This window comes from Pimephales promelas, chromosome 5, assembly GCF_988280905.1.
Source record: "Pimephales promelas chromosome 5, fPimPro1.hap1.1, whole genome shotgun sequence".
Lineage (NCBI taxonomy): Eukaryota > Metazoa > Chordata > Actinopteri > Cypriniformes > Leuciscidae > Pimephales > Pimephales promelas.
In genome coordinates this window covers 28567294-28581379 of record NC_142773.1, presented here as the reverse complement: position 1 = coordinate 28581379, position 14086 = coordinate 28567294, and the positions used below count along the sequence as shown (strand labels likewise).

Below are 14086 nucleotides of genomic sequence, written 5' to 3'. Positions count from 1 at the left end.
TCTGATGTACAGCCAAGACAAACTTTGTTGCATTATTTCCCTGTTATCACTGTAAAGCTGCTTTGAAACAATATGTATTGTAAAAAGCACTGTATAAATAAAGGTGACTTGACTAACAAGAAACTATGCTTCGAACCACAGGTTGAGAGCTGTAAATCCAACCACACAACTTACAAAGTTGAACGTTTTATGGAACTATGGTCTTAGGGAACACATAATCGCTGGACTATGTTGGTCACTTGCATCCATAGTTGGCTTTTGGGAAATGCAGCACAGATTAGGGAAAGCGATTTCTAGTTTTGTGAGAGAAATTCATCAGATGTTGAGTGAACGGACTGTGGGTGGTCTGTGGGCATGCCGTCTGAGACTAAGCTGGTCTAGACAGGCCTTTTTACAACAGAACTGTGCTTTTTTCACAGAGGAGTTTTTGCATATTCTGCATAGTGTTTTCACTCTCATCTAACATTTAACAGTGAAAAAGTACTCAAGTGCTGTGTTGAAAATGGTTCGGGAGTGAAAAACACTCAACTAAACCTGCTAGAACTCTCTGTGGTGCTCCGTTGAATGCATAAAACTTTGGTAGAAAGGCAGGGGAGGGAAAGGTCAAACCTTGCTGTCGATCTCACTGGTGCCCAGGGCTGTCTGGATGACATAAAGCAGCGCATCAGTCAGCCCCTCACACTCTCTCATCCTGCGGCGTGCTTCTTCTCCGGCTGAACTCACATTCCTGTTGAGAACACAAGAATGCACACATCACATGCATACAATGTCACACATTTTGTATTATAGACATCATTGATTATGTTTGGGCAGTTCTGAGCTTCAAGTCAATACTCATAATCAATAAGCTTTTCATGGAAATGAGTACTAACTCACTAACCCCCTCAAGTTCTTTTCACAAAGACAGAATAATATTTGGATAACAGTGTTTTAATACTTTCTGAGTAGTCAACTCTGTGATACGAGAAAGTATTTTAGCAAAGAAAAAAATCCCATCAGCTTTATGAATCACCAGCAACATGCCTCAAAGCAACAAGCCTAGATTCCCAAGAGCTAGAGCCTCTGGAGACCTGAATCAGGAAGTCTGATCTGAGAAGGTGCTTGTGAGAAATCAAAGACCACATCCTGTCCTCTCTCTCTCTCTCTCTCTCTCTCTCTCTCTCTCTCTCTCTCTCTCTAAGAAGCTTCTAAGAGATCTGTGTGTTTCAGGCAGCTGCAGGTGGTGTGGCAACTGTGTCCAACCATTAAATATTCAATCAGACTTCTAGTTCCTCAGCCATCCATGAAGAAGATTAATTATCACGCTGGGCGTAGGGAGCTTAGTCCAGCCATCCAAGAGTGACTCAGCACTTTCTACAATCCTGCTGCTTCAGACCTGAACGCTGATGCGCAGAGGGAGAGAGCATAGTATATGCATATAGTATGTGCTACAAATGTAAAGTGTTGTAAATGTCAAGCTGAGTTTAAAGTAAAAAAAGTTTCTGCGCTCCAAAAGTAACTGCAAATTTTTTTTTTTTGTTTCCAGTGAGCTCCAAATAGCTTAAGGGATAACAAAATGCACATTTAGTAAGCAAAAAATAGAAAGCAGCTGGAAAATATGATATTAAGATAATCAACAAAATATCAACAGCATTTTGATGGAAAAGCTTAAACGTGTAATGTGACCATCACATAGATAAAAAAGACAAAGCCACAACATACAACAGTCAAACATATCGACAGACTTTTTAAACCACACACTAGCCACACTATCCCCCCCATCCAAATCTTACCCCTTTGGACTCTTTTTTGCGGCTTTTTTGTTAACCTATTTCTTGATTGTGTAGAGTATGCAAGCTAACCGGTTATTTATCAAGCTATATTTAAAGAGAATCTAAAATAATAGAAAAAAAAGAGCATTGGACATGGGCAAGGTTTTGGCATGCCACCAGATCCACAGTCACAGTGGACATAATCCTATTGTTGAATCAGACCAATCCTGGCCAGAATACAATCCTAGTAAAGTGGTAGAACGAGCTCCATCACAAAATGGTTTCATGCAGTCTGAGACCGGCCAAATTCATCAAAAGCAACTGAATCTATTCATTCAAATCAATTAACTTAAGATATCACTCCAAGAAAAGCCTCAAAGCTAATTCACAAATGTGTTTGGTTGACACACAGAAGCACAGAGCCATTATCCAGAGATGTACTTTTGCCCACTGAGACCCCAATATACTGTGACACTTCTGAAGGCACACAAATTCATCATGTCATTTTGAAAGATGGAAATTCTGAGGCATTAACATAATATTTGCATAATTCTTACTTAATTAATCACCTAATAAAACAATGAATATCAAACAATTATGATAAAACAATTGCTTCTACGTGAAGATTAAGCCTCTTAAGAGCAAATATCGAAACTGTGCCTGTATATCAATGAAAAACAATAGATTTTGAATACTTGATACTTAGATTGGCATTAATTAGGAGCTGTACCTGAGGCACCCGGTAGCATTGCGGAGCACCTGTGAGGAATGCAGGTGCAGCTTGCGGTCGTCCTGGTGGGGTGAGGTGTCCCAGCCCGAGTGAGGAATAATGACCGTGTTGGTCAGCACTGCCAGAGCATCCTGAATTATGGGCATCTTCAGAGCATCGCAAGAGGACAAGTTCCACAGCACACCTGTTTACAAGAACAACATCTATGAACCAAAAAGCGTTTCATCCAGTGGTAAAGTATACACCCACTATATTGATACAGAGATTACAATTTCCCTTCTTCACCTTGAGTTTATGTTGTGCAAAAATACTGTCTATATATATAATTAAAAGCATTGATTGCAGGAAGCAAAGAACATGCATGCATACTGCATGAGGTCTTGGTCAAGAGCCCTCAAGTAAAATAATTTCTGAAGTTTCACTAGAGTCCTCATCAGTTCTTGTTAGTATAAACATTAGATTGTGTGGTCCAAGCTACATCACAATCAAGACTGACTGTGAACTTCTAGAATGTAGAATATGGCTAACCTGTGTCTAATTTTGCATAATATTTGTCCTTTCACAAGACTGATTCAGTGTACAAAGAAACACTTTTGTTCTTCCTCCCTGCTGCTAGGGTATAAAACTTTGTCCCAGCTAATTATATCTTATGTTCTTTGTTAAATTTCACACTTCCAGTCTTCCAGTCTCCTCATTCACATTCTATCATACCATCCACCCAAATTGTACACACACACACACACACACACACACACACAAAAAGCCAAAAGTGTGCATCAATACTTTAAGTAACAATGCATTTTAATGAATTATTATATTATATAAATAAACTATAATTAAATATATTTAATTAAATATAATCACTATATTATTTAATTGCTATTTAATTAAATAAATGCTATTATTTTAATTCTCACAAGCAAGCTCAAACAGAAGGCAATGGGGGACTGTGGTATTAAAAAGTAAGTGTATGACATGCTAGCTAGTACATCCAAAGAGTCCAAATACATCTAATGATGTTGCTACATATTCAAAAGTATGTACTTTGGCATCACCAGTGAAGTACATACTTGTATTACACTGTAGAAGTATGCAGATTAGAATACTGCCTATGGATGTTTTCCTGCCATTTGTTTGGTACCCTCCATTGATGCGAGTTTGCCGTGTGGCATCCGCCAAAATGACTGTGTGTTTATGTGGGACTCTATAATAGCTAGCAGAGACAAGAAACATCTTCCTTACTAGCGTTTCTCAATCCAACTCCAGGGGGCTTCTTGTTGGGTGTCTCACTACTGTTTAGGTCATTACATCCCAGGGCTCAAAGTAACTTACTAACTACATCGTTACTAAACTATCTTTCACCATTGACAGCTATTCAATTGGCCATGCATTCTCACAAAACAAACTTTTTGCAAGCAATAAATATATTACTATAATTTTCATTAGAAAATCATGCTACAGTATACAAGTGATCACTTTTGTAGGTCCTTCATCTGTATTGCTACAGTAGCATGGTGTACAGCTCTGCCCCAGCCAGTTTAAACGTATCTTATCTTATAATATCCAATCTTGTTCGTTAAACATCAAAGACTTGTTTTTTATGCAGCCTCCTGTCAAACCAAGAGTTGTGAGCTCAAACAGGCCCTAGCAGTCACGACAGGCCCATGTATGTCTGGCTTCAGCAATCGGCAGTTGACCGGGGTCTGCGTAGACGTAGCTTGAGGGGGGTTGTTACGGACTGGCAAGAGAACGCTTTGTCTTCTGTTCAGAACCGCTCTCTAAACATTAATTGTCTTTGAAAAAGCACAAATGGCTTCTCTTTCGAAATGTTTCATCTAAAGTGTTTACATACACAGAGACATAGAGCTGTAATAAGCAAGTGCCACTCAGTTTCGTTCTTCCTACAGTATATTCAATTTGAAATATTTTAGATGTGTCTCCGAGCTCTGGATTCAGGAGGATGGAGATTTTTCAACTGATGGACATTTAGATTGCTCACCAGGCTGAAACACAAGGGAGCCGCAACGTCTTATTGAAGCGTCTCCCAAAAATCTGACATTTATGAAATGCCTCAAAAAGCAAATTGCTGCCCAATGTTTCCGACATCTCTCAGGAACTGTCTATGTAACGGGAATATTTCTATAGGGGATTTAGAAGAGCCTTTGTCTTTTGTCAATGCGTCAAGATTCATTATACACAATTCCCTAAAGAGGCTATGCCAAGCACTGGTATTATCCTTAATTATTATAGCCCTAACCAATTAGGAGATCATTAACAAATCATTTAATGGGTAGTGGGGTCCACAGTAACAAGCGGATGATTCTAGGAGAGCTGATTAAAAAAATGGGCCCAATTATAAGGAAGCCAGAGATAGTGACAGAAAGTTCATGTGCAATGTATTTGTATGCTGAACATGCAAATAAATGTGGTGAGGAAAAAAAGATAGAGCGCAGTCAAAGATGGCTAGACATCACGTCCTAATCAGGTGCCAGACAAAAAAGACAGGATGTTTTGTTCACGCCCACTGTGAAATCTCATTGGTCTAATATCTCTTTTCATACATGCAAAATCTACTTGAAAAGTAGTGCCCTTAAAGTGGAACTGGATATATTGCAATTCAAATTTCTGAGCATATGAATTACCATACAGAGTCCCATTTAAAGGTTGCAATTCTAGATGATTCCCAAGTTGTTGGAAGAGGTGTGTCAATTTGAAGTATAGTGGAAACTCATCTAATCTATATAGAGAATAATATAATATAATATAATATAATATAATATAATATAATATAATATAATATAATATAATATAATATAATATAATATAATATAATATATAATAAAATATAATATAATGAAATGTGCAGAGCTGGGGGTGCTCCAGGACAGGTTTTAAAACCTCAGGTTTAGGTGACTTCCGTGTTATGTTTCCAATTTGAATGTGTGGCATGTCGTAATGGAGAATGCCTGACTCAAAGGTACAAGTTTCCCAGGTGCACTTAAGTTCTGCAGCATTTCCTCTTTCAGTGTGGACAAACAAATTACAAATTACTTCTCGCAGGTATCACGTCACCTCAGAGAACAAAGGAGAAGGAATGAGAAATAAATGTGCTTAATATGTCCAGAGCACCTGTAAGCAGCTCCCTGATCTCCACATCTGTCGTCTTGCGCAGGAGTCGCACTAGTGCAGGGATCCCACCGCAGTTCTTCAGGGCGATCTTATTATCGTCATTGGCCTTGCCATAAACCAGGTTCCTAAGTGCGCCGCAGGCACTCCTGTGCACGTCAGTCATACGGTGATCCAACAAGTCCACCAGCAGCTGAATCCCACCCTGCCTTCGTATCTGATACACAGAGCCACACAAATATTAAAACACATTTTTATAAAAGTCAGCTTATCTAGTATACCTAGCCTGCTTATCTATCTTAATCAACAAGACTTCTTTTGTCAACCATCTACGTATACATAAACATGTACAGTATTGTTTAAAGTTTTGGTGTCAGTAAGACTAAAAATGATGCATTATCCTACTGGAAGTAGCCATCAGAGGATGGGTACATGGTGGCCATTAAGGGATGGACATGGTCAGAAACAATGCTCAGGTAGGCCGTTGCATTTAGACGATGCTCAATTGGCATTAAGGGGCCTAAAGTGTGCCAAGAAAACATCCCACACACCATTACACCCCCACCACCAGCCTGTACAGTGGTACTTTGTAAACCCTAGAAATGGTTGCGTGTGGAAATCCCAGTAACTGAGCAGATTGTGAAATACTCGGCCCGTCTGGCACCAACAACCATGCCATGCTCAAAATTGCTTAAATCCCCTTTCTTTCCCATTCTGACATTCAATTTGGAGTTCAGGATATTGTCTTGACCAGGACCACACCCCTAAATGCATTAAAGCAACTGTCATGTGATTGGTTGATTAGATAATTGCATTAATGAGAAATTGAACAGGTGTTCCTAATAAATCCTTTAGGTGAGTGTATAAATTTAAATGTAAAATGTTTTTGGGTCACCAGTTGAAAACCACTGAGCTGGAATGACACTAACCAACATAAACCAGCCTGAACCAGCATGGAAATTCAAATGAAGCTGAAATCCTCACTGCAAGAATGTATTAGTCCATAGCCTATGCAAAACATGCAGAATGTTTCTGATGTTGGCATGCAGGAGGTACCTCTGATTTGATCTTGTTGTCTCCAAAGCACAAGTGCTGGAGGTAGGCGGCAGCGTTGGACTGTACTGATGGAAACTGGTGCTGCAGCATTTGGATTACCTCCGGCAGTTCAGGATCCCTCCAGCCAAATTCCCTAAAGAGGGAAATATACACACGAAAGTGAACACGGAGAAACAATTCTTTCACATAAAGAAAAAATATAACATTAAAAAAGCATGTTTGTGAAGGTGTCTATCAGAAAATATAGCAGCATGTTTCTCTTCTATGGTGTGTAAACATCATTTGTTTAAATTCTCCTCTATGGAGTCTCTGAATGTTTCTCTTCACAATTAATTAAACCAAATTCATCATACACTAACATTCTGCCAACATCTGTGATTTCCCTCTGTCACTTTTCTCCTTTGAAAATAGTTGAGTAATACGAATTAACAGAAACGACTGCCACTAAACAATGGGAACAAATTAACCTCAAAATATGATGTATGACAGTGATTGTAAGGAGAAAAAAAATGAGAAACAAAGGTTTTACAGCTACCACACGTCAACAATCATTTTTAGAATTCTGATTTTCATGCATTCCGCAGAAGAACGCCAGATCATGGGTAATCCATTCAGACAATAGCATTCTCACAGAAATGTCGGCTTTATCACGGGTATCAGTGACAGCTGTGATATTGCCTGGAGCAGTCCTAAGGTGCCTGGAACCCCATAGGAGAATATCTGCATTTCCTAAACCCCAGAGTCTGTCGACTCTGAATATCAGTCAACACCATGATTTAGGTAAGCAGCAAAAACAAATTCAACATACCATTCTGATGTCTGCTGTGAAAAAATGAATACCACATGTAGGCAAGAGAGGAGAACATTGTGTTTGACATTCATGTCTTTTTCTCCCTCTCTTTCTCAGACCAGCAAAACTCTGTCTCTATGCTACTACCATTTCAGAGGCTGTCAAACAAGAGGAATCGATTCAAATGATGTGATCCTGTATGAAAGAGATGAGGTGGTAATGATAGAAAGAGAACAAAAGGAAGGATGGAAGAGAAGAGAGGAAGAACAAGACATTGGTGGAGGCAGAGAGAAAATGCAATGCTGCCAAAAAGCAACAAGATGGACAAACATTTATGGGTAAGAGGCACCATGGGAAACATTTATTACAGCATGTCCAGTAAACCTGAGAGGGCAATTGCGGTCATGAAAAGAAGAATGGGATCCATTGGGAAAGGGTCAAAAAGGAGATAATCCTGAAAGATTGGCACTTAGTTTTCTCTCAGTGTATCTTTGTTTCTTTTTACCATTGTTTAACCTTGAGAAATGAAGGCATGTTTAAAATCGCATCTCACTAAACTCCTTTGTTGAGAGCATTATTTAAAAAAAATGGGAACCAAGTGCATTAAGGAGAGTCGGAATTGGCCAACACACAGCCCACAAACTCTCCGATGCATTAGATGCAATGACAGCAAGTTGTCATTAATCACAGGAGCGGGCTAATTGATCATGTTTGCGTAAATCAGTAATTAGAGCGTAACACAAAAATGGCTGTAAAATGGATGAAGTTTATATGGTAATCAATGTGGTGCTGTCACGCAAGTCAACACTGGGTTAATTAGTGAAAGTACATTTTTTGACAGAGGCTCTAAAAAGACTGTTAATTAACTAGTGCACTAAAGTGAAATTATTCACTCAATGTTTACCCCTATGTAATTATAGACGGCAATAAAGCAAAAGGCATGGCCCCAATGCTTTACCAGCTTCTGAGTTCTTCAAGAAGTGACATTTGTGTTTAGCAAAACAAAAAGCTAAAGCTAGCTGCTTTGACAGTAAGCAGCTAAAGATAATACTGATAATATAACACAATAACGTAATCCAACCATAATAAACAGTCGCAGCTCAATAAATAATGCTTTGTAACTTGCATTTAAGAGACTGTCAGTGTTTAATTATTATTGTAATCATTAACACACTAGTAATTCTTCTAGTTGTTTACCTATAGTGGCTAATGAATTGTAAATTCACAGAAAATAGCTTACTTGAAAATTAAGGTGGATAAACAGACTTGTAACTATCTTTTTCCAGATTTCCAACTGCGAGCGAGTTGATTGTGTCATTGAAGATTTTTTTTTTATTAACGTAGAAAAGGAATGGGGAATATCTTTGTTACCAAGACCATTGAAGAAGTGGGCAGTCGCAGTTTTGCTCTACATCTATAGATAATGCCGCATCACAGCATGAAGGAATACATACATAAGTCATGAGGACTAAACGTGTAGTAATGATTTAAATGTGCATAGCAAGGCACACAGATTTATTAGATATTTGCTGCTCTGGAAACAGACTATATCATTTATGATTAAAGTCAGAATAGTAATGGCACCCTACTCGTCCTCTTTCGCATCATTAAACATGAATCATTCCCCAGCAGGCCGGTTCTACAGGGACACGCACAGAGTGCAAGCTGCTGCAGCCTGGTGACACTCCCTCCTCTCTGTCAAGTCTGTCACTGGCAGCCAAATCCTTAACCTCCCCATTATGGCAATTAATGCCTGGGTGAAGCCACTCCCCCCACCACAGCTCCAGTCACTGTGACAGGCCGCTGAAGCAGGGATGAACCTACCATTAATCACCAAACATGAATAATCAAACGTCTGCTCAGAGCCCAGGCCTCCAAAAAAAACATCATCCCTTGCCAACGCCGGAGAAGGATTTGGCTGGGAAGTGACTCATTCACGCTACAGAAAACAGAGAGCTCTTTCGTTGTGCGCTCTCAGACTTGTGATTTCACCCCTTGTGGTCTTATATGGAGAGATGCTGTGGGTGGGTGGCTGGTCTACTAATAAACCGTTTGTCCCTTAAACTTCACCTGCAGGATCCAACCATACAATTAAACTAAGCATTGACCTTCATTTTAACAGTCAGAAACGAAAGAGGCTCTGTTCCAAATACCTAGAGTACATACATAGACAGTAGTTTAAGGTATGCACACAGACTTTAACAAAAAGCAGGAGAATTAAAGGGTGAGCATGTGTCCTTCTAGATACGATGGGAAATTCATTGCTCAGTGAAAAAAAAATGAAACCAAAATGGTGGACGAGAAATTCATTCAATACTGAAAAGTAGATAAAAATAAAAATGTATTTATTTTACCAAATACAGTATGTGTGCATGCCATGTGATGTATTTTAGGCTTATTAGAGGATAATCCAGTTAGCTTAAGAAAATGCAAATATAGAGTACTGCAGTTCTAAAACCCAGAATCAAGTAGACATTTTTCCCAAAAGGTTTTTTATATGGATTTTTGGTTAAATGCCTGAATTAAAGGAGTATTTTAAGGAGTAGTTCACTTTAAAAAAAAACTTTTGCTGATAATTTACTCACCCCCATATCATCCAAGATATCCATGTGATTCTTTCTTCAGTCGAAAAGAAATTAAGGTTTTTGATGAAAACATTAAAGGATTTTTCTCCATATAATGTTTTATATAAGTTTTATAAGCTCAAATAGTCACCTTGCTCTGTTCTGTGATGCACGTTCATGACTCTCCTGTTCGAACTCGTTTATCAAAATGAACAAATCTTTTTTCGTGCCATTTGGTTCATTCAATGAATGAAATGAAGAGTTGACTCAGGAAAAGATTTTTTCATTTTGATGAACGAGTTCAAATAGGAGAGTCACGAATGCGCATCACAGTACAGAGCAAGGCAAGCATTTGTTCTTATAAAACTTAAAAAAAAATTAATGACTGATTGTTGTTTCGCTTGATAAGACCCTTATTCATCGTCTGGAATCATTTAAAGCCCTTTGAACAGTTTGCACTTTGCACTGAAACTGTCTTTTGGATCTTGAACAGTTTGGTTACCAGTAAAGTGCATTATATGGAGAAAAATCCTGGAATGTTTTCCTCAAAAACATTAATTTGTTTTCGACTGAAGAAAGAATGACATGGATATCTTGGATGACAAGGGGGTGAGTAAATTATCAGCAAAAGTTTTTTTAAAAGTGAACTACTCCTTTAAGGTCTGTGGTGAACACAATCTCGAGATATTTACACATTTTCTTCAACTACATGAAATACACAAGAATTAACCCACTTTTTTGAAAATTCATATTTTTACTAGTCCGCTTTCACAGCCTTGTCATGTTTACTCACACTCCTGCAAATGATTCTAAACCAGACTTTCCAACTTGAAGATTTTAAATATAGATTGAAATAATTGTCGGAAGTATAGTAATGGTGACATTAAAGCCATGCCAGCTGTGGTGTAGTTCTCTTATAGCTTCACTTTAGCTTTTTATTCAGGCAATTGAGAAATGAAAAGATTACCTTACAAGCCATGTAAGAAGCCATAGAGCTTATTTTCTGTGATAACACAAAAATCCAATGGAAAAATCCTATTGGGAAGCAAGATGATGCTAGGTTGGCTTACAAAAACTCTATTGAGATCAACTTAGTGTTCTGTGGGAGGCTCTATTTGTGTGGTGCACAGAGTTGCTGCCTATGGAGAGTGTTCGAATTTGTGAGGTTGTATGACTGTTGATGGTGCCTATATCTGCCAATATTTGCAGTGAAAATGGGTCTTGTTGTCCATGGATTTATAAAAGATTTGCAAGACATGCAGCCTAAAAAAATCTTCAGCAGAGCTTGATGTAACATTTGAGCACTCACCGGATTGAGACAAACTCTCCTGTTTGTGACAGGTCTTTGTTTAAGCTTTTGTTCTGGTTCAGTCAGGTGAGCCTATCTTTCATCCCCATAGCTGAAACATTAACACCACAAAACCCAGCTTCATGCTGCAGCGCAAAAGCTGAAATAACCCACGGGGCCAGAGGAAGAAGAGGATAAGCCCCTTGTGGACTACTGAATGTTTCGTGGCATAAAAAAACAGCCAAATAAAAGCATCATAAATTATGCATTCAAGATGCTTGACTGAACATGATTATAGAAATAGAGCGAATGGATTGATATTTTGAAAGGGATGCAGCAGAGGTAAATCTAATATAGGCTAGTCTTTAGGTGAAATGTACACAGAATCTTTCTTCAAAAAAAAGTAAATGTCAGTTTATTGGTAATCAGTTAATGTGGGGCAATCACCAGCATTGGATTTATTCTAAATTATTTCTTCATAATAATTCAAATCTTTATACTACAAATAATGATGTTTATACAGTATATGATCGTCAACAGTATGTATTTCGTTATATGTCGATATTGAAATTCTGGCCTATACAATAAGACATTAATTATTTTCATATTATGGGCAATAACTGATAAATGGCTAATATAAATGTATAGTACTATATAGTATAAAACAACTAAAATAAATAGTTTTAATGTTGTATCGCAACATTATAATGTAGTAAACAGTATTATACAATAATACAAAAAATATTAAAGAGATATTTTGCATTGCTATATTATTTAACTACAATTGTTTAATTATCATCACAGTATCTTTTCATCTAATCTCCATTATGCTTTTCTTTATGAGTAAAAATGTTTTTGGCAGTGATTTCATTAGCAAGTTTAAATATGTAAATATGTTTTGCAAACTTTCCCCTCAGTCTCAACTGCTCAAGTTAAGAAAGCATCTGATTATAGAAATGTGGATAAGTTTGCAACAATTAACTGCCATCTTGTTGACATGTGAGGTCATTAAACTGTTATGATATTATGCATGATTATCCTATGTTTGAGACTATAGACGACTATAGATCTGGCTATGTGAGACTATAGTTTGAATGAATCCCTTTTCTTTTTATGATACATCCACATTACAGTACAGAATAGCTCTTTTGGCATTATCCTCAACATTGTGTAGCTTTCCTTTCATGTGTCATTGATTGAACGGAAGCCTCTATAGTCTCTCTACAGGCTTTCATAGACAACCTAGGAAATCAAGCAAGGCCTTGTTTTTGAAGTTTCATTACAAGTAATGAAACCCGCAATACAAATGTGATTAATACATGGAAATTCTTGCTCAATTAGTCCGTTCACTATCATGTCTTGTTCATAGAAAGAAGTGGCATTAATACGTGCCACATGTTCAAAGTGTGTGCAGCGCCAACACAACTGCCACACTGCAGGCCTGTTTGTATGTCATACAACTAGCTTCTGGCATTACAGGCAGATGAATAAAGAACTTACACATGCTGAGCAGAGTAAATAAGACCAGTCACCAGCCCATGTAATCACCGCAGCTCTAGCTTCTGGCTTAGCTGCTGAAGCGTGCACACTGCTAAAACAAACACACTAATGAGCATAGAGCTCCTCTGTCCTCTCGGCTTGCTCCCTGGCTTTCCTATTCAAACACGAGTAAAGCGCTGAATAAGCTTCACGCACATGAAACATGCACTTCGTGCACTTCCATTATGGGGCGTGCTTTTGTCTGAAAGAAAACGAGTGCTGTAACAACAATTCAGCTCAATCAATGATGGTGCACATACAAAATAGATTCAACAAGAATTGCGGGGTCATGGATAAAGGCGATGTTGAAATACCTTTTTTTCTATCGCAACTTGAAGAGATAGTCCAGCCTAAAATGAAAAATTCTGTCGCAATTTACTCAATTTATGTCGTTTCAATTCAAACCTGTAACTTTTTTCTTCCGCGGTACATTCCATTTTGAGAAATTTTATAACCATTTTGGTAGATACAATGAAAGTCAACTGGGTCCAAAACAACATAGTTTTGAGTCATTTATATTATGGACAAAAGAAAAAAACATGATTGAGGACATGATTGTGATTACATTTTGACAGAATCTTTCCGATTCCTTTTACTGACTCCCACAACACAGCAATACCGGCTTGACCCTGAGTTTGGAGCGAGATTATTTGCTTGTCCAACCAATGGAAGATAGGGGAAATGTTTGGGGAAAAACATTTGTTATTGTTTAACTTTATGGATGTCAGTTCCATACAGTATACTGTAAGTTACACATTTTATATTTAAAGTTGCAATGAAATCAAAATTGCCATTTCTTTTTTTTTTTTTTTTTTATGATTTATCCGAGAACATCATTTTCTCCCCCAGTGGGCCCTTTGATTAACATTCTTCTTTGGTCATACACAACACTCCTGAGATACATTTAGAGGGCTGAACAATGTTTGTATAAATATATAATTTTCTTTTGATTTTTTTAGGGCAGGTTATGGGTTAGGTAATATTGTTACAGATCCAACATCAAGTATGTTCTACTTCAGTAAATCATGTTGTGTGGGGCAATTAACCAGCAGTAAGTTTGAGATTACAGATGGCTAATTCTGACAGCTTTCACCCAACAGAATAACAAGCCCATAATATACTGTTTTGACAGTCACAAGAGGAACTGGGGGACTCAGAGCTGCTAACGGTCACATAAATATGATGTGTGCAGCCATGAGAGGTAAGCTCTATTAAGGTGTGAACATGCGACCCGCAGTTGAC

The 14086-nt window shown here is 38.0% G+C and overlaps 1 protein-coding gene across 6 annotated transcripts in view; it reads right to left on the bottom strand.

Moving 5' to 3' along the window:
- The window catches only part of ctnnd2b (catenin delta 2b), a 75235-nt gene that overhangs the window by 13678 nt on the left and 47471 nt on the right, over nucleotides 1-14086 (bottom strand). For all 6 annotated transcript variants that reach the window (XM_039677319.2, XM_039677321.2, XM_089131247.1 and 3 more), the window contains 4 exons: nucleotides 6664-6796; nucleotides 5611-5824; nucleotides 2482-2665; nucleotides 610-727 (listed from right to left, as the gene is read on the bottom strand). In XM_039677319.2, the coding sequence (XP_039533253.1) occupies nucleotides 610-727; nucleotides 2482-2665; nucleotides 5611-5824; nucleotides 6664-6796 (649 nt within the window). The remainder of the gene's footprint in view (nucleotides 1-609; nucleotides 728-2481; nucleotides 2666-5610; nucleotides 5825-6663; nucleotides 6797-14086) is intronic.